The 22006-nt window shown below is 38.0% G+C and overlaps 1 protein-coding gene across 5 annotated transcripts in view; it reads right to left on the bottom strand.

Annotated features, from left to right (window-relative positions):
• Positions 1-22006, bottom strand: part of CTNNA2 (catenin alpha 2) — a 1116199-nt gene that overhangs the window by 77839 nt on the left and 1016354 nt on the right. For all 5 annotated transcript variants that reach the window (XM_047854186.1, XM_047854187.1, XM_047854188.1 and 2 more), the window contains exons 13-14: positions 12440-12591; positions 2720-2833 (exon numbers count right to left, since the gene is read on the bottom strand). In XM_047854186.1, the coding sequence (XP_047710142.1) occupies positions 2720-2833; positions 12440-12591 (266 nt within the window). The remainder of the gene's footprint in view (positions 1-2719; positions 2834-12439; positions 12592-22006) is intronic.

Genomic DNA, 22006 nt, shown 5'->3' with positions numbered 1-22006 from the left:
TTGTCATCATATAATTACAGGCTAAAATAGGCTGACTCAATAACTAATGCTGTCTGCTGCAAGTTAATCACACAGGCCACATGATGGATCTCAAAGACAAATCACCAAGTACTGGATTATAGGGGTACTTTGTTACTATCCTGGACTGTGTTCATAATTCATGCTGAAAAACCTTTAAAAAAAAAACAATTGTCTTTTCACCTACTGGGTGAAAAATATGATAGATGATATAGACAGGTGCCATCTGACTTCTGTTTTCACCCATCTTAATTGACTTGATATCTAATGTAAGATGCATGAAATGGAAGTACAATGGGACTACATTCTTGTAAGAAGTGGGACTAATAATGCCATTTTGACAAGATGTGATTATAAAATACGATAAGGGTTGTAAATATGCCTTGATCATTGAGACAAGATACCGGGCTGTATCAACACTGAATTGCATTCAGTCAATCAAACTGACTTTGAATTGATTAATGTTTGGATGAATTACTCAAATTTGCCCTTTGTCATGGACACAAAAATGCTGGTTTTATTTAATTCTGAAGAGGAACTGACCTGATGAATGAGATGATTTAGTGTTATGCCAAAACAGTCTCCAAAGCCTCTCAGCTTAATAAACTTCTCAAATTTCAACATTGGGAGTGGGGGAAGGATTACAGTCCACAAAAGATTTGCCAAGTAGGGGGCTTCATATTCTTTTGTGTACTTTTCTACTGTCACTAATCTGTGATACAAAATGATTTCTCTTCCAAAGGATGACAATTTTCAGTCATTCTTTATTGAGCACTTAATGTATGTCAGGTATTCTGTTCATTTTTTTACAAATATTAAGCAATTAAACCTCAAAAGAATTCTATCAAGTCTATTATTCACATTTTACAGATAAAAGGACTGAGGCTCATAGCAATTAAGCAACATGTAATGGAGCATTGTGCTCATTCCACTCTTTACAATTCAAAACCAAATCTATCTGAACCAAAGCCAGTGCATCTTTAATATTCTGGCTTTTACCCTCGTATTTCCCCTATCAATGTCCATCTATATATCTTGTGAATCATTTCACTGTTGGATGAGAGTATCAGGGCATAAAGCATGAAAGAGAAATTGGGTTATAAGTACAAAGATTTTCTTAACATAAGGTTTAGTCCTCTTTGAGTCCTGTTTATTTATTTATTCTTTATTTTGTTTTTTTTTTAATATGAAATTTATTGTCAAATTGGTTTCCATACAACACTCAGTGCTCATCCCTACAGGTGCCCTCCTCAGTGCCCAGCACCCACTTTCCCCTCCCTCCCACCCCCCATCAACCCTCAGTTTATTTTCAGTTTTTAAGTGTCTCTTATGGTTTGGCTCCCTCCCTCTCTTTCTTTTTTTTTTTTTTTTTTTTTTTTCCTTCCCTTCCCCTGTCTACTCTTCTTTCACAATCCCTAAACCAGTGTGAGCTTTCTGGGGTTTCCTAATCGCTGTCCTAAATCACTCAGACTCATGCTTTGTATACAAACTCATGTTTCCTATACATTATTTTTCCTAAAGTAAAGCTTAATAGAGAATTAAAATACTCTAACTAGAATATAGTAAGAACTCAATCTATATAATGAGATTGTTTTTACCCTATAAAAACTGAGTCTTTAAAGGGAGGATAATCTCACCCTCTTTTATAATCCCCAGGGATATAATTTCTTGAAACTTGCCTTGATTACCTGCATCTACCCTCAAGGAGATACAGTTAATAGGATTGGTCAGAATCCTCTTAGAAACACTTTTGTTGGTAGATAGTGTCACTGAGTGTTCAGGAATGTTCAAATGGCAGCCAGAGCAATAATCTTTCTGTTGCTTCCTGCTCCATGCCTTAAACTGGCATATTTCTAATATGTCTGTATAATTTCTTTTTCTATCATGTGGCAGACAGATCTAGGGCTACCACCCTGGCCATAAGCAGGTATTAGCGAGAGGGAGGGAGAGTTATTTCTCTATTCTGATGAATTTAGACCAATTTCAAAGATGTGGTCTTGTTCACCAGAGACCCTAGGCCAGAACATGGAACAGAGTATGGAGCCCATAACAAAGTAGCGCTCTAATTTTCCATTTGTCCTTCCCTCTTGAGTTAATAAGCTTGGCAACCTCAAGCAGAACTGTGGTGTCTGTGCCAATACAAGATCTGAGTATTCATGTGTTCCTTAGCTGTTGAACTATCTATTCATGATTCCAAACCAATAAAATCCACTATACTCTTAAATTGTTTGGAATGATGTGGCTGCTAAGTCTCAAGTGATGGAGAGAAAATGGAGTTAATAGGAATCAGAAGCACTAGTGGTTATTTCCATTGTGTAAAATATGAATTGCGGGGCGCCTGGGTGGCTCAGTTGGTTAAGCGTCCGACTTCGGCTCAGGTCATATCATGATCCGTGAGTTCAAGCCCCACATTGGGCTCTGTGCTGACAGCTCAGAGCCTGGAGCCTGCTTCGGATTCTGTGTCTCCCTCTCTCTCTGACCCTCCCCATTCATGCTCTGTCTCTCTCTGTCTCAAAAATAAATAAATATTTAAAAAAATTAAAAAAAATAATATGAATTCCTAAAAACAACCACAAGTAAGAAGGCAGATTTCTGAGCTATGAATCTCTGGGATTCCAAGACTCTGGTCAGAAATACCTTCAAATCAATGTGGTGTAAATAGCCCCAGTGCATGAAACCCAAGTCCTGGATGTCCACTCACCCGTGCACTCTGTCCTGCAATGAGCTGGTCATCCTCAGTCTGAACACTTGTCCGGCTGCGCACATCATAATCCTCCTGCTCAAAGTCAGAATCATCTTCTAGTTCTTCTGGGGTCTAAAAGTACAAAGGAAAGGAGAAGAATCAGCATATTCTAAACTGATAACCCTCAATGCCACCCATATACTTTGTGGCAGATAAGGCTAAGTGGCTCCCGGGAAAGAGAGCTTGTAGGCAGTTACATGTAGGGGGTTATGGAGGGGGGTGCTGGCTGCAATGGAGTCAGAAAAATCTAGCTGCCCCAGTTTACCTTTTAAAAAATATATACTTTATTTCTTCCTCCTGTAGGTATTAAAATGCTATTTAACTCTTGACATGCTTTCTAGTTTTAAGACAAACTATATTTGTGTTTTTTCCATCCATAGAAATCTATTTAAGATAGAAAATAACCACCAACAACAAAAGTTATACCTATATGTGGTCTATAATACCCTTTTTGCTCTATTCCCAGTCTTTTTTAGTCTTGATAGTGAAAATAATCTCCAAGCCAATGGTTATTCCAGATGAAGTATCTGATGTGGTCACTAAATTGTATACTGTACAGGTTGCGACTATGGATTCCAGACTCAAGACTGCCTGAATATGAACCCCTGTGTGACTACTGGCAAAATCCTCTTAGTTCTGGTTTCCTCCCTTGTGATATTGATAAAACTTGTTCTGTGATTTTTGTGAAGATTAAGTAATATTCTTTGTGTAGAGTGTCTAGCATATAATAGGCATTTAAAAAGTGTTTTCCATCATAATTTCTTAGGATTTTGAAATAAATTCATTCAAACACTTTTAAAAAGTAAAGCCAACAATTACTACACAACTACAAAGGATTAAATAACTCTTTCATACATAGTATCAATTTAGCTAAAACCAAGCACAGTGAAATAAGGATCATTCTCTATTTAGAGATAAGAACACCAAGGTTCTGAGAAACAACATGTCCAATGTCCCTAACCCAGTTAATAACAGAATTAGAATTCAGACACAAGTGCCGAATTGTGTCTAACTTTTTCACCTTATAAATCAGGTAAGAATTGCAGCTATAGAATGTCTTTAAAGTGAGTAGTTACATGAAGATCCCGTCCAGTGTCAGAAAAAAGTGTATGAATTAATCTACAAATCCAGAAATAAAAATACTCCCCATCTTTAATAACCATAATAGATAACATGTGTTAAGAGGTTTTCATGTGCCAATGCCTATCTTCTCTAAGCACTTTACATATACTAATTCATACCATTTTCTTAACAGTCCTATCATGCAGACACCATTTTCTCCACTTTACAGATAAGGAAACTGAGGCATGAGAGATTATACCTGCTCAAAACTTTCTAAATCTTGCAGCATGTACCGTAGACTATCATCTCTGTTAATTCTAAGAAGATGAAGTCGGAGGTGGTGGGGATGATTCACAAAGGGGACACAGTGCATTAATGTGACATTCTTAGATCAATGGTCATTAGACTGAGATCTAACAGTCACCCACAAACTGCCTCCTGGCACACAGTAACACCATCTCCCAGGGCTCTGTATTTCAAAAGGAAGAAATAGACCACAGCAGTACTGATGATACACGTACCCATTCCTCATCCAAAAGGGCACATTTTTATTCTGCTGGTTTCTTTGGCTACCTCACTGTAATTAATCAGGTGTGGTTATTGATGAAGCCTTGAGATTGGTCAGACAGGCATAAAATGGGGTCTTCATGCCAATATCACCTTATGTGTAGTAATTTTCCAAGCTTTGGCGTATCCTTCTTGTTTTCCTTCTCTCTCTCCATCAACCCTATTAATATTCACCCAGTCATCTACAGATGTTCAATTTTCTTTCACAGAATTATTAAAAGAAAGAGGGAAGAAAGAGGTTTTGTTCCCATACTTTATTAACTAAAGGGGGGGTGGGGTGGGCAGAACGTGGTTCAAATAACTGGTTGTATTTTCATTGTGGACAGAGAAAATAATCTCTGATCATTTTTCACGCTTCTGAAATGTACTAGAGAACAATTACAGCAAGTTGGTAAATTCTGCTGACGGATGAGATGACAAGATTTCAAGTGCTTTTCATCATTAGTTTTTCAAAAGGAGAGAGAAAAGTAAAATGAAAAACCTCACTCAACAGAAAAAAAGGGAAAATATGACAGTGCCTATAGCACTGTGTCCAAACATTTCAATGATCTGTGTGTTTAGTAGATGAGTCAATGACAAACACAACCTGGCATCATACGGTTAATAATGATGAGCTTTCATTCAAGTGACTATGGCTCGGGAACCAAAACAAAGTTTAAAAAAACAAAAAACAAAAAACAAAAAACACCCAGAAACAAAAAGCCCAAAACACAAAAAACCTGGAAGTGGCCCTAGGGAACTGAAATGTTTTTGGCCTAACTTTGCCACTCACAAACTGTGTGTCTTTGGCAAGTCATGTACAGTTTTTCTGCTTCTCTATCTCCTCACTCATAAAATGGAGATCATAATTCCTATTTGTCCCATCTACCTCTCAGGATTGTAGGATAAAACATATATGAAAATGCTTTGTAAATGATAAAAGTGAACTAAAGTAATATGTGATAATGATGATTATTATGCCTAACAAAATATATACCCAATAACAACTGCAATGATAATAATGGGAATAATTTTTTACCAACCACTATGGGCCGAGCATTCAGCTAAAGGATTTACTCCATGTAAAAACCTAATGAAATACATTAAATCCCCATCTTACAGATGTATAAACAGACTCAGAGTCAAGTCAGTTTTCCAGGGTGTTACACCTAGCAAGTTGAGGGGGCTCAGGGCCTATGCTTGTAACCATCACAAGTAACACCAGGCAAATGGGTGAGCTTAAAATATTTTCTTGTGCCTTAATCATGCAGCAAACCCATCCAAGTCACCCATATAAATGTTTCTGTGCAGGGTGCCTGGGTGGCTCAGTCTGTTGAGCATCTGACTCTTGATTTCCTCTCAGCTCGTGATCCCAGTGTCATGGGATCAAGCCCCATGTCAGGCTCTTGGCTGAGCGTAGAGCCTGCTTAAGATTCTCTCTCCCTGCTTCTCTTCTGCTCTCTCTCTCTCTCTAAAAAGTTGTGTGCATGTTCATTTTGTTAATTGCATGAAAGCACTGTTTTTTTTTTCTTGAATTATTCATTTTAAAAAGTAGCAGTGTTATGTGTCAGTTGCTCAAAGATCCCCATACATTAAAGGAGACATGGAAAAATAGTGAAGGTCTGCAAATGGGCCCAGAGATAATAGGACTTATATCATTAGGTAGTCTTATAGAGTAAAAAGAATCACCAAAATGTGTAATTCACTAGATTGGAGGCTGGACTCTGAGGGTCAAGTCTCAATTCTGTCTTTCTGTGCTCCCAGAGAAGACTTTTTTACAATAATCAAGAACCACTTTGGGTCTACTCTTGGTTCCCTAAGTCTATTATCTGATTGTTAGACTGCAAAAGTGGGTTTAATTTGAAAAATGACACAATTAAAGTATTTGGTCTCTAAAATCTGCCCCCTCTAAGAGTCTATGAGATTTTCTTGTGCCTATTACATAGGCTCAAGAAAATCATGTGCTTGTCCAGGCGGGTCACAACACATGCCAGTTGCAGAAAAGGACCAATCCGCTTGCCTCTGGCTCCTAATCAAATGCTCAGTATCATCTAAAACAGTTTCTGGAGAGAAGCAAAATGAGAAAAAACAGAGGGATTTAGAGTTGTTTCACCAGGACACATGAAAAATATATTGAGGCCCATTTAAAATAAAGGCTCAAATGCGTATGAGAGTTTCATTAGGAACAGAAAGATGAGGAGGACATGGAGAGGCAACAAGAGAGTTTGGGTGATGCATGAAGAAGGATTTCCCAAGCAGAATGACTACACCAATGGAATGGAGAAAACAGAATTACATTTCCCTGAAGTCAATGTAGAGCAAAGTCACCTCAGTCAGGACTGACTGGCCATTGGCATCTCTATCCTGCGTCATTCTGAAAGACTCTTGATTGATCTCCTTGCTTCTATTTTTTCCACATACAGTCTACTCTTAGGGTGAAGATCCCTGGAAGATCTAAGTCAGCTTAGAACACTTCAATGGCTCCCATCTCATTCAGCATGGTCCTTAGCCTGCACCTGCCATTCCTTCCACCTGGAACACATTTCCTCTAATATTGTTATAGCTTGTTTCCTCCTCCTCCATGTCTATTCTCAAATGCCACTCAATCAGTGACCATCCTTCATAAAACAAATACCCGTCCTGTGTTCTATCTCCTTATACTGCTTGTGTTCCCCATGGCACAATAACTGACATGTTCTATCTCCTTGCTTATTTTCTGTCTTCCACCAGAGAAATATACATCTCTTGACGATAGGGACTTCGTTTTGTTCACCTCTGCATTCAGGGTCCCTCTAACAGTGTGGGGCATCTAGTAAGCTTTAAATAAATACTTAATGAACAGATAACCGAATTTTTCTTAAAATCATAAGACATTATTTCTAATTACTTGGGTTAGGAAAACAAAACGAGGAACCTTATGGAACCATGTTAATTAACTGGATAATAGCGATCTGCAAGAGGAATATCAATTTTGCCACCTAAGTTGTTTCTGAAGTCTCCTCAACTCTTTATTTTCTAGCTCTGATGAGTAACTCTAATCCCTGCCATTTTAATAATATTGTTAACTTACTTGACAAATTCTATTTCGTTAATGGATTGTAATAAGAAACTTCACCCCAGCAGAATGAGAAAAAATATTTCTTGGGAAACTACTGCCAGTTGTATGCTAGTACTTTACAGCTATGGCCATATTTGTCCTCGTTTGCAGATAAGCAAACTGAAGCAGAGATGAAAATCAGTGTGCCAGTGATGCCCAAATACTTAAGCCATAGGTCCTCAAACTTTATTGCTTGAAGCATTGTGTCTCAGTCATCTTTTTCAAGGTGCCTCTGGGCTAAAAACAAAACAAAACAAAACAAACAAAACAGCGACAAGCCTAACAGTTCTGTTGATGAAGCAGTTAAATCACAAAAACGGATTAAGTTGATTAGACTTAACAACATGACTTCTCAAATCCTGGAATACAACTGAACATCCACTGAGTTTCCTTTTTCTCACAGCAACCACCAAAAGCCCAGCTTCACAAATACAGGATGTTATTAAAACAAATACGCCGGGGCGCCTGGGTGGGTCAGGCGGTTATGCGTCTGACTTCAACTAAGGTCATGATCTCATGGCTTGTGAGTTCAAGCCCCACGTCGGGCTCTGTGCTGACAGCTCAAAGCCTGGAGCCTGCTTCGGATTCTGTCTCCCTCTCTGCCCCTTCCCCACTTGCTCTCTCTTTCTCTCTCAAAAATAAATAAACATTGAGCAAAATTTAAAAAAAAAAAAAAAAACAAAAAAAAAAAAAAAAAAAACAAATACGCCAACCTAGTGTTTAAACCGTGAACTACTTTTGGCTAATATTTCCCACAATATCGGAGAGACATCTGCATGTTTCCCTTAAAATTTTAAAACATCTTACAATGCCCCGAGGGCCCTTTCAGGCACAGCTTGGGATAGATCAAGTTAAACTTTAGACTTTTATTTTTTTATTTATTGATTTTTAATGTTTATTTATTTTTGAGAGAGACACAGAGAGCGAGCAGGGGAGGGGCACAGAGAGAGACACACACACAATCCGAAACAGGCTCCAGGCTCTGAGCTGTCAGCACAGAGTCTGACACAGGACTTGAACCCACGAACCGCAAGATCATGACCTGAGCCAAAGTGAGATGCTTAACCATCTGAGCCACCCAGGCGCCCCTAAACTTTAGACTTTTATCTGAACCCCAGGTACTACTGTTTCTGTGACCTGCTTTCAAAAGTATCATGTGCAGCCAAATTAATGGGTTCTAATTACATTATAAAAGAATATAGATATCATAAAAGATTTTTTTCAGGGTTATTGTTATGAGAAGAAATTACTGTTTTTTTATAGCGATATCCTAACACCAAGATATTATCCCCTTCTACCCTACCCAGTTATCTTAATTTCCCATATTAAATGTCTAACTCTTAAATGTTAACTTGGTTCTCATTACCTGTAGATTCCTTATTTGTGAATTTGCCTACTCACCAAAGCTTCATTGTAATCCCCAAATCAGTGTTTGAGTAGTTTTTCACAGACAAGTACAACGTGGCAAAAAAATTTGAGACACCTAATCTCTGTGCTCCCAGCTGAGGTCACATAGCACAAGGCTCTGCCTTTTTGTTTCAGCTTTGACGCTATAAATAAGCATTCATTTTTTTCCTCTGCTTAAAATGTCTTGCAAGTACAGTGCTAACATGTTATTTAGTGTTCCTAAGTGTAAGAAGGTTGTGATGCACCTTACAGAGAAAATGCTTGTGTTAGATGAGCTTCCTTCAGGAATGAATTATAGTGAGGCTGGCTGTGAGTTCAATGTTAATGAGTCAGCACCATGTATTAAATAAAGTGTCTTTAAGCAAAAAAATAAAATATAAAAATATAAAACACAGTTATATATTGATCAGTGGATAAGAATGTAAACAGAGGCTCACAGGAACCTAACAATGTTCCCTTTGGAACAATGTTTCAGTATTCTCTAACTCAAAGTTCACAGCAAGGTTACAGGATATAACTACCGCAAATAACGACCATCAGGTGTATTCCTTTTTTAAATTACCAGCTGGGGTAATTAGAAAATTCCTTCTTGGCTGATAGATTACCAAGGACAAGTCTCACCAAGAAGTAAACAAAACCTAGTCTCACAGCAGACTATACCTGTTCCAAGAGAGAAGTGGGGTCCTGAAAGGTGAGGTTGGGGTACAGAAAGGACAAGTTTTGTCTACTTCAGAGGGTTGTCTGGAGCTGCCCTGGAGTGCCTGGATACCAACATCACATTAAATATGTATTGATTAGTGAGAGGCAAGGTAACGGAGCACTTAACCCTTCAGGATCCATGATGCATTTATTTTCAGGGGTGAGGTGGGGGGAGGAATTATACTTTTTACAAAGTATAATCAACACTTTGGGAGGGAAGGGGGCATGGCCAGATTTGCTGGGAAAGAAACAGCTCTACTCATCTCACTGTCTTTCTTTCAAACTCAGTGCAGTGGATTTTTAAGTAGACCTAATCATTGTACTAGGAAAGTAAACCAAGAAATTAAGTACAAGATGGAGCCATGTGGGTGCTGAACAGAGAAGGATTTTAAAAATAACAATTTGTACATACTGTACATTTCTCTCTTAAGTTTTAAGTGGTGTGAAATCCATCTGATCAAATCACTTGAAATGTCGAGATGCAGGAATGACACTACATGAAACAAAGATATGGCATTTTATCTAAAATTATGTTTTTTTACAGCTCACGAATGAATAAATGAATGATGGCTATAAACTTCCTCAGCCTCCCAGATGAATGGTTGTCACAAAAATGTGAAGGCTAACAAAGCAGAAAAATGGCAAAAGAGGGAATATATCTGGAGCATTATAGTGGGATTTAGTGTCAAATGCTTTGAAAACATAACTCTCATGGTCTATTACCTTATTTCACAAGTTAGTATGTAATGGAAAAAAATGATCTAATTTCTTATAGGTTTAAAAGCCTGCCTTTTTCTCTTTGGCTTCTCCTCCTCCAATTCTCATCCCTTTTCTCTCTGTCACCTTCCTATCTCCCCAGGTATCTGTTTCCACCACCACCACACATACAGTGCACATAAAGCGCCAGAAAATGCACCACAGTGCAGGGAAAATAAAAATACAAGCTTTGCTTTCCAAAATTTCAGTCTAAAGAAGGTAATCGACATAAAAGTGAATAATGTAATAAACACTATAGCAAGCAGAAAGTTACAGAAGTTAAAAGAGAGTGACAGAATTTTTGATGGAAAAAAACTTGAAGAAAGAAGGTCTCAGCCAAATCTTGAAAGGTGATGAAGTTGACAGATCTAAAACGGGCAAGTTAGAAGATCAGGAAATACAACCGATAGTCTCCAAATTCCAAATTTGAACTCCACATTGTTAAGTGTAATTAGTGTCGTCTGATACAACTTATGCAATGATCTGACCACTTTGAATTGATCCTAAAATTATTATGAAAGGCAGACCTAGTTAACATGAAAACAGTCAAGCTGAATTTAAAGGGAAGAAAATTCTAAGATGCTTCACTCCCAAGTGAAGGAGTTTGGTGATCGTTTCAGGAGAAGCACAGATACCAAGAGGGAAGAGAGACTCTTCTTGGTGATACTCTACTCCACCTGCTCAGATCACCATGGAAGCATCAAGGTGCACTCTGGATACCACAGTTGAAGAGGACCACTCATGAATTTAATGACTTCAAACATACCAGGATTTGGGGGAGAATTAATGACATATACAAAATACTCAAAAGACCAGGTATATATATTTTCCAGAGAGAACAATATACCACAGACATTATTTGGTTATTACTGTCTTGCAATGTTTGAGGAGATATTAGTTTAGATGTTCAGTGATCACCCTGAGAGAGTTTTTTTCAAAATGCACTCAGTAGATATCTCATGGTTTTATTGAGCAGCTTTCGAGACAACGTTAGAGGACGAAGGTGAAAATACAATCCAGGGCTGTTGCATCCAATATGGTAGACATGAGCTACAATGAGCTAGTGACAACTTTAAATGTAGCTCATACCATGTGTCAAAAATTATTATGTTTTGGATACACTTGGTTAAGTTAAATATATTATTAAAATTAATTTTACTTGCTTCTTTTTTTTCAGTGTGTCCACTAGAAAATTTAAACATACAATTGTGGCTGACATTATATTGCTATCGGACAACATGTGCTTATGATTGGCACTGCAGAAGCCCCATCTCTGCTTCAGTCATAATAGTCACAAATGTATTTGTGTCATCAATTTTGCTTTTGAATGTTTCAGTTTAAGAATGAGTTCTATGGGTAAGAAAATTGTTTGCAAACTATGCCAAATTGTTGGTAAGATGAGGAGAAAACAATATCTTACAATGAAATATTATGGAGCAATGAAATGGAACAAGGTAGGCTGTAGGTCTTAATACAGATAAATGAAGGCACATTGTGGGTGAACAAAGCCAGTTGGAAATAATAGTTATGTTGAGTTTTTAAATCTACTATATTTTGTATTTTTCTAGCATATACCTCTAAATAATTACTTGGACAATGGTTTGGAAGGCTCAAACCTGACAAACTGATAACGGGAAGATAGTAGGGTGAGCCATGGGTGGGGGGTGGTTTGCTGCAAGATTATGCAGCCTTATTTATCAGGTCTTAATTATTAGTTACAAGGATAATGTAACTGTTTCATATTATTATTATTGATACTATTAAACTGGATAATCTTCATTTCTTTCCATCACATGGCTTTCTGATCCTAATGGGAAAATAACATTAGTCAGAGGACCACACAGATAACAGCAAGGGTACCTGAAAGTTAGTATCAAATTTAAACCAAAATGCATGCCAGAAACAGGAAAGACATCACTTTTCAGGTTATTCAGCGTGAATCTAGGCTTGTTGGATCACTTGTCCCTTTCGTCTGAGTAGTCCCCCTTGTGTGACTAAATGGGGAGCCAAACAACTTAAGTTAAATTAAGCAATGGAATAACCAAAAGTAAATTCTTTGGGATCCCTACAAGAAGCTCTGATCAGCTCCAAGAGATAGAGGCCTTACATACCCTGATCATCAGCACAGCCTTCCTGATGTCTCGAACACCATCATATACCAGGCGAGAGGCATCAATGAACTCATTCTCTTCAAATGGCTGAGGGACGTTGGCACTCAGGGCTTCAATGGCAACCTCTACTTGTTCAGCAAAGCGTGGCATCACTGTGTTAAACAAAGTGAGAAACAGTGGATTATGCGATCTTTCTTTCATGCTTCCTTTTCCAGCCCTTGTGCAAGGCGGCACACTCCAGTTATTCCAGCGGTTCAATGGAGCTGTCTGCCTACCTGGTCAGTGGGATGGATCCAGTTTAGTGGTCTTTGTATCACTTACCTTCAGCAGAGAAAGTAAATCATTACTCCATGAATGGTGATGGTATACAACAGCAAGTTTCTGAAACTTGCTCAGGGTGGGGTGGTATAGTGTGCATACATATACATTTCATGTTCTCCTAACCTGAGTCGAATTTGACTTCTGATGGTTACTAGCTCTGAAACCTTGGCCAAGTTTTCTTAACTCCTTCTAAACCTGTTTCTTTGTCTATAAAGTAGGAGGTCCTATCTTAAGTTTCAATGAGATAACACATACACATTTACTGGATGGTGTTTGGCCCTCAGAAAGCCTCTATAAGTATATAACTAGTATCATACGCTAAAGTCATAGGTGATGAGTGAGTAACAGACCTTAACCTATATGAATTCATAGTAATGTGTGAATGAAGTGATCCAATCTTTCCCACTTTTGTTGATACAGGACTTGAGATTAGAGGTGGGGGACGGTAGTGGGTGGAGGCTTATGGAAAGACCATACAGGAGGGGAGAAGGGATCCCAGGATACTCCTGCACAAAGCCTAGGGTTAGAGCCCAGTGGGCTCAAAGATGAATTTTATTTTGTTCCATATTCCCAGGACCATACTGATGTGAAAGAAAAGCATATATGAATTTCTAAAATGTTAGCACCTCTTTCTTTACACAAAGACACCTACATACACACTGGAGGTTTGCAGAAAGTAAATTTAGTGGAATGTCTGGAACACTTCCACTGGCTACTTAAAACAAAAATGCTGCTGATTCACTGATTCTCAAGAATTATAATTCAATTTTTTCAGCTTTTATTTTGTAACAATCAATTCACATGGCAAATTAAAGCCAAAAGCACAATTCATTTTATTTACAAGGACAATAAAATAGAAACATCATTCATCTATTTTCCATTTCTGAACATTCATGCCTGATTCGTCTTTATACTTGTTTTCACCCTCTGTGGATACTTTAACATCCATTTTAATCCCTAGTGTGAGAAACTCTGCTAAATTACTTTCTAGGGTCAAAGTATTCAAGATAAAACATTCCTCGAAAAACGTATTTCTACTAGGAAAAGCCAAATGTTAAAAAGTATATTTTAAAAAAAAGAGGAGGATTACAGGAAAACAGAGTAACCATTTTTTCAATAGACATGATCAAAACCAAAGTATGCATGGGGTGAATTTCCTTCTGTGAGTGAATTACTATGATTGGTTCTCTATACCATTTGCATTTTTCATTTGTGCCTTTGCACTGCTTTTGCATAAAAGGAATTGGTGGACATTGAGTTGTACTGCTGCAAAAATCAAATAAAAATTTATTTCTAAAAACTACCACATTAAACTAAGGCCATTTCAGCTATCCATTTGTGTCAGGAACAAACTGTTTTACATGACTAAATAATTTCAATCATTGCAATTCACCTCCCTAAGCGTAAAAATATTGCTATATGTATTTGGCATTTTCACATGAGTATCTTTCTTAAATGAAATTACAAATCCCCTTCCTTTCCTCAACTGAAAATTCTCAATATCAATTTCATTCTATTTGATGTCTAAGCTGCCATCATGACCATTCACAATTTTACAGATTTGAATGGCACCATCAGTAGCAGTTAGCTGCCTGAAGTTTTGTCCTTATTGTTTACATGACAATTACTATGCCTACATGTACATAAAATACTCCTACATGGGCACCTGTGTGGCTCAGCTGGCTGAGTGTCTGACTCCTGATTTCAACTCAGGTCGTGATCTCATGGTTGTGGGATCGAGTTTCGTGTTAGTCTCCTCACTGAGCATGGAGCCTGCGTAAGATTCTCACTCCCTCTGCCTTACCCTCCATTGGCACTTCCTCTCTAATATAAAAGAAAAAATACTACTACTACTACAAATGAATAAGGCAAAAAAATAGAAAAATAGACAAAGGATTAGAACAAGTAATTCACAAAAATACTCAATCCCATATTATTGATAAACACATGATGTTTTACGTCATTAATAACTGTAAAACTTACAACATAGGCAGTGAGATAGCATTGCATACCTGTTGGAATGCGCAAACTAAAGCTTATTAACACCCATCTTACCAAGCATGTGGAAAAAAAGGGAATCCTTCTACTGTAGATGGGAGTCAAAATGGGCACACATCATTCTGACAAACACTTTGACAAAATCTAATAAAATGAAGCTTTCCAGTCCCGACTGGTGAGCTGAGACATTTTCTAGGGCATGGCCAAATGCTGACTTCTAAAGAGGTACTTATTAGGAATGTTGAGTACATCGGAATCACAGGAACACCTTTTCTCTACAGTTATAGCTTCTTCTTAACAGGTTGAGTACTCCAAGAGTTAAAAAGAGTTATATTAAACCTAGGAATAAAAGTAACAGCTTTTAAGAGATCCCTTCTAATCAGCGGTATCCCAGGGCTGTCAAGGCCACTAAGTTGGAGGCTGGGGAGACATAGTGAGCTGTTAACTCTAGGTTCATGGGCAGTTCATCAGGATGGAATAAAATGGACTTAGGGATATAAGTCGGGAGACAGCCAGTGTAGTCAAGAGAATAAGTCCCTAAGTTCAAAATATTGACTGGGAAGAGCAAACTGAAAAGAGATGTCATTTGTGAGAAATTTAAAAATACACATGAGGGTACTGTGCATAATTTAAACATACAAATTTTTATGACACATGTTCTGAGAGAATATATACCACCTTAAGTATAGTGGTTGTCCTTGAGGGGACAGAGGGCCATGGGATTAGGTAGGAGTCGTAAAGAGGCTTCAAGTGTATCTTAATTCTTAAGGAAATAATAATATGAATCAGATATTGCAAAATGTTAATATTTGCTATACCTCAGGGTAGGAGCAAGGTCTCAGTTACATTAGTCTCTGTCCCTTTTTTTATCTTTGAATCTTTTCATGATTCATATATTTTAAAAAGATCAACATATTATCCTTAAGGCTGTGCTTTTTTACAGAATAAGGCTCTGAAAAAATTAAAGTTCTAGCTCATCTATCAGAATGTAATACAAAACAATATGATCAACAATATTTTGAATGTTTATTCATTTTTGAGAGTGAGAGTGGGGGAGGGGGAGTGGGAGAGAGAGAGAGAGAGAGAATGAGAGAGAGAGAGAGAAAGAGAGAATCTTAAACAGGTTCCAGGCTCACAGAGCCCAATGTGGGGCTCGAGCTCTGAGTGGTGACATCATGAGCTGAGCTGAAGTCGGATGCTTAACCAACTGAGCCACCCAGGCGCCCCATTGATCAACAGTATTGTGTGAGGAAGTCCCTCAGAAATTGTGACTGTGATCACATGCCTAATATTCAACCTTAATAACTGCCTGCTGGAGAATTGAGTTAGGTAGTACTCACCCACTGGACCCCAGCTCTTGGGCACACATTTCTATTTTCATGAAGAGCTTTGATGGAGTATAAAAGGGGAGATCAGCTTGTCATGTGGCTTTGTTCTGCTTGTACAAGGTCACCCTGAGGAAGAGCTGGGGAGGAGCACAATGCAGGAGGTGACCTGCTAACTTTCTCTACCAGCTTCTAGGTCTGATTCTGTGCCCAAGGGAGAAAAGGGAAAGCTAACATCTAAAGGGACTACTTCCATAAGGGATGCTCTGGGGCCCAAAACCTGCCCAGGACTTCTCTGAAACCCCAGGTTTAGAGAAAGGCATTCTGTTTGCTCCAGCTGGAGTACAGAATCTTCTCTAGGAAGATTTAGGAAGTGGCATGTTGGTATGAACAACAGTATTGTGGACATGGCATTGTCAGAAGAGGGAGAAAAACAAAGCCCTTTTATAAAAACATTGGAACAGAACAGTATGGAACATCAACCTTCTAAGGAGGAAAAATGGTGGAGGAGGAGGTGCAGAATCTTCACTTCACCAGTGGGGGCTCAGATCTCAATTTATCCTTAATATTCCAACAATCTTATTATATTCAACCTGGTAAAACCCAGAACTTGAACTGATTCAATTTGATTTGATTTACTGTAACTGATAAGGCATCCATTTCTCTTACCTCAAATCAGTGTTTTTCCGGATCTGAACCTTAAGAAACTTTCTCCATGCTCAGCTCTTAAGTAGATTCAATACTTATTTATTGAGGGCTTAGTCAACTTCTCTTTAACCAATACACATTTTCTCTCCATGCTGTTGCTCTTTCCTGTTTAGTTTTTATCCAGTTTTGTTTTTTATCTTTTTCTAATTTTTTGAATGTTTATTTGAGAGAGAGAGACAGAGCGCAAGGGAGAGCAGGGAAGGGGCAGAGAGAGAGGGAGGCACAGAATCTGAAGCAGGGTCCAGGCTGTGAGCTGTCAGCACAGAGCCCAATGTGGGGCTTGAACTCACAAACCATGACATCATGACCTGAGCTGAAGTCAGATGCTTAACTGACTGAGCCACACAGGTACCCCCTGTTTTGTTTTTTAAAGTGATAAGACAGAAAAACACAAGTTTATAGAACAATGATTCTTAACAGAACCTAAGACTTTAAACTATGAATTTTTCTAACGCCTCTGGTAGTATCTGAAAAATCAAATATCCCCAAAGTAATACTGAACTAGAAAAAAGTCTCAAACTACTTCAAATATGATGCTGCTTCTGCTTCCCAGTAATTAGGACAAAACACAGTATTGCCTTTGTGATTAGCACATTATATATTAACAGAATTTCTGGCATAGGGTTACATAAATAGAAGTTTCTACTTTCTGAATTACATCCAAAAACGTATACACCACTTTACTGTTATTTATCAGAAATAGTGAATTGCTCTTGTAGCTTATATTCTGAAAGGGTGATCAAAGTTGGAAATAAACTTGTAAATTCTTGCTATACTTTTGTATTCAGAGTGCACACTAGGCCACAGAATGATGACATTCCAAGAGTAATGAAATCAGAGTTCAGCATGCATATAAAAACCAAGGTCGCCTCATTCTACTGTCTATTGAGATCCTAAACCAGAGGTGCAGAAGATCTGGACTGAATCCTCCAGAGAGACGTCAGGGGTGATGTTTCAGAGCACCGGGTGAATCAGTAAAATGAACAAGAAGTTGTCCTAAAGATGCAAATAGGACTGCTGACAACCATCAGAGAAAAATCCAAGGTTAACTAGAGGTAGTGGAAATGAACAGCCAACCAATTGCCCCTGAGGAAGCATCTAAAAGGTCCATGTCTAACTACAAATGCTCCAATGATTTCCTTTAATACGGACAGGCTCTAAAATCTTTATAAGATACAAACACATAGGGGTGCCTGAGTGGCTCAGTCAGTAAGATACAAACACAAACTTGAGACACCTGCCTATACTTCTTATCTCTGTCTCTCCACCTATTCCTACATGTATTTAAATGTTCCATTTTTACACTGAGTTATTTAATGTTTTCAAAGATGACATGGAGACATACCGTGTCACACCAAGATGTTCATGATGAATTTATTCTCATATTGAAATGTACCTCTTCGTCTTTGGCCCAGGTGAATTCCTCCTCAATCTTTGGTATCTCATTTAGACTTAAGTGCCATTGTGAAACTGTCCTTTATTTACAAAGTTGTCAGTTCTCTATAACTTTATAGCATCCTGATTAGGTATGCACCATTATAGTGCTCAGTATAATGTATTAAAATTGTTTGACATTTCTGTATGTCAACTGTTTTACATTAGGAGGCATTTTTAGGAATGAGACCAGCTCTTCCTTCTTTGTATCATAAGCCCTTATCATGCTTCAGGCCTAGCTACTCAATCCAGCTGGGACATGGATGAGAAATGAAAGAATGGGAGGTAGGAAAGAATTCACTTGTCTTTGAGTATTTCAGGGATAAAATGAGCAGTATCACATCTCACATACTAAATTTCTTTCTGCACATCACTTCAAATTAGTTCAATAATTTCCTTAAACAGTTTCATGAGTCATTAAGCAAGTTATTAGTGGGTGTTCTAGGGTTGATCTCTAGGGACCTTTTAGAAACCTGAGCTCAATCCTTTCAGGACTACTTGAGTAGGAGCATCGCCACTGAGTAAGATTCATTATTGTATCCTTGACTAGTTCACCAGGGCCAAACTGGTGTATCTTCAGGTATATGGGTCACCCAATTGTGTTGGTGTCGTCAGCCGACACACTCACATGAGTGTGTTCCTTTTACAAATTTTATTACCAAGGAATGAGAAAGAAAATGGACAAGGACCAAGGACTCTCTGCTCTTTAGAAAGAACCAGCTTAATAAGTGTTAATATAAGAAATGAGAATGAGAATATTTGAGAAAATTTAGAAAGAGAATGAAGTATCAAAAGTAAGATGGAATTGTGGCCAACCCCAGCAGAGGAATACATTATAGTCCACCATTCTATTGCCAATCACAAATAGTTAGTATGCATACATATTAATAGTTGGAGTTAGAGTAAGAATTGGGTGTTATCACAGTAATGGAGCCAGAAGGTATTAATTTGAGGATACCCCATGGGGGCAATTTCAGGATCCCCCTACAGCAGGAAAGTACAGTTTCATGTCATTTCTGTAAGTAATGCATTTTTCCCACAAGGGAAAGAATAAAATCCCCCTAAGGGATTTTATTTAAGTGGCCTCCAATTACATGTTAGGTCAGAGGAGAAGAGAATATACAGGAGGTAGATCTAAAACACTGAGGGCCCAAATTTGCCCAAGGTACAGACTGACTGGAACTTAAAAGGCTCTGGGTATATCTTGACAGTTGAACACATTTGTGAAGTACTATCACTTAGTGAGGAGACCATTGGAGCCAGAGCTCCAAGTCATAGTCAGTGTAGAAGGAGGGTCCAGGGCCAACTGAAGCTGTGACACATTTGTAGCTTTGGCACCATTCAAAAATAATGAAGGACAAATCAAGAATATATCCATCATTTTACATTGGCTTGGTAGTTTTAGTTAAGAATTTCATGATCATTAATTAAGTTGTTAGAAGACTTTCTAAGGTCTCCCCATCCAAACAGGAATCTTTCAAAATTCTGAACTCTGAGTCCTTTTTTTTTTTTTTTTTTTTTTGAGCTGCCTGGATTTCTACCTATTGGACAAGAAATATCTAATCAGACATAGAGGCTTCCCTTCAATACAAAAGAGTGGCTATAATCTTGTTGAAGCACTTGGCTAGGATCTCCTGCATTATCCAGACCCTTCACTTCTGACCCTGACTTGGCATACTCACACTGATCCTGGTTATGACTTTCACCACTACCAGCAACATAACTTCTCAGAGATTCTGAGATTCATGTTTGAATCTCAGAACCTAAGTCAAATGAAATTTTCCCTAGTGAGATCATTACTTCTCTTCTTTTCTTTGACATGTACATTGTTATCTTTGAATTATATGCTAGTTTCATCTTGTTTCTGTGCACAATTTTTCAGATATGTCCTCCACTCCAAATCCCTTCTCCAATTACCTTGAGATAGTCTTGGCCTTCCTTTCCCCACTGTTTAGCTCCACCATTCTCCTGCTCACTCCTGGCTACATATTGCATAGCACTGTCTTGATTCAGTGGTTCTTGTGTGCTCAGGAAGCCATTGTATAAGCAAATAGGTACAATGTGCCTGAATTAAGTACTTCCCTATTAAGTCCACATTGTGGGATCTGTTATGAGTCTCTGAGATGGGCCCCAATGATCCCTCTTCTCTTGGTATTCATACCCTTGTGTGATCCTCTCAACTTGAACATGGGCTGAGACTAGTGACTTTCTCCCAAGTGATAAAATATTAGAAAGAAGGATTGGATGTCATTGCTAAGATTAGGTTACAAGAAGATGCTGGCTTCCCATTTTGCTTGCTTTTTCTTGCTCTCTCACTTGCTCACTCTGATGGAAGACAGTTGATCTGTGGGAAAGCACCTACAGCAAATAACAGAGAGAGGCCTTTGTTCAACAGCCAGTAAGGAATTTAAGCCTTAAGTCCAACAACAAATGAGGATCTGAAGCCCTCCAACAACCACATGAGTGAGTTTGGAGACAGCTCTTTCACCAATTGATCCTTAAGATGACTGCCATCCTGGCCAACACCTTGACTGCATTCTTGTGAGAGATCTCAAGGCAATGTCACATAGCTGAACTGTACCCAGCCTCCTGACCCACAGAAACTATGAGATAGAAAATGTTTATAATGTTAATCTATTAAGCCTTGGGGTGATTTGATACATAGCAATAGCTAGCTAATAGAGTATGCTGTAAGTAGAAATTTCAGTAAAAACAGTTAGCAGGACATAGTAAAATTTCTGTCCAATTGTAGCAACTCTGCTTGGTCTAGTTTCTGGTGTATTTACTGGGTCTAAGAAGAAGCATAAATGAATCTTGATATTTGCTTTTTTACAAGTTAACCAGTTTGAACCTCCATTTACTCAAGTGTAAAACAGGGATGATAGCTGCCCTTCAGGTTTTTATACAAGGTTTAAAAATAATATATTCAGTAAATTTTGTATACAATTTTATATACAAACATAGACAGTACTTAGCCACTGGGAATAAAGTGATAAATAAAACAAATAGAATCCTGCCTTCCAGGCAAAAAAAAAAAAAAAAAGTGGAATATATGCAAGATGCTTACCATCATGTCTGGCACATAAGATTCACAGTAAATGGCTCCCATAGTTACTATCTTTACACCATAAGCCTCTCTATCTACTCGTCCACACACCTTTTTTCTTTGTTTATAGGCAGACAAAATCATCCAGTATCCTTTGGATAGAGGTACAACTACGTGACTCGTCACCTAGAAGTGGGCTTTGTGAGGGTGAAATAAATTGAAAATAACACTCAAAGTAGCAGTAACATATCCAATTGCGAAGTTTGTACAGTTTATCTTGAAAACTTAGTTTCCCTGCTTTTATGCCCTTCTCTGTCCTTGGCATGAACATATCATCTTTCTGATGGTTTTGCATTTTTAATAGTGAATTTGAAATCTATGAAATCTGCCCTTAGGACGAGATTTGATAAGCAACCAGAATTTTCCATTTTATCTTGATTGTCAAAAAAGCCAGTGTCAAACATTGTACCCATTATGACCTCATCAGATCTATGAGGAAAGGGAACCTTTAAAAGTTATGAGACTTAATCAAAATGCTCATAACTGGAAAAAAAGCAAAACCACCTTCCTTACCTCATTTTTTCCCCCAGAAACCTCCTATTTAATCTAATATTCTCATGAAAGTATTTCCCTTCTATCTCAAACTTATAACGTTATTTTATATGAGTTGATTAATTGAATCTGGATTTTGAGTAAAGCATCCTCCAATGCTTTTTAAATGTGGTAGAAAGAGTA

Source organism: Prionailurus viverrinus, chromosome A3, assembly GCF_022837055.1.
Source record: "Prionailurus viverrinus isolate Anna chromosome A3, UM_Priviv_1.0, whole genome shotgun sequence".
Classification (NCBI taxonomy): Eukaryota; Metazoa; Chordata; class Mammalia; order Carnivora; family Felidae; genus Prionailurus; species Prionailurus viverrinus.
This window is presented reverse-complemented; position numbering and strand designations above follow the sequence as displayed.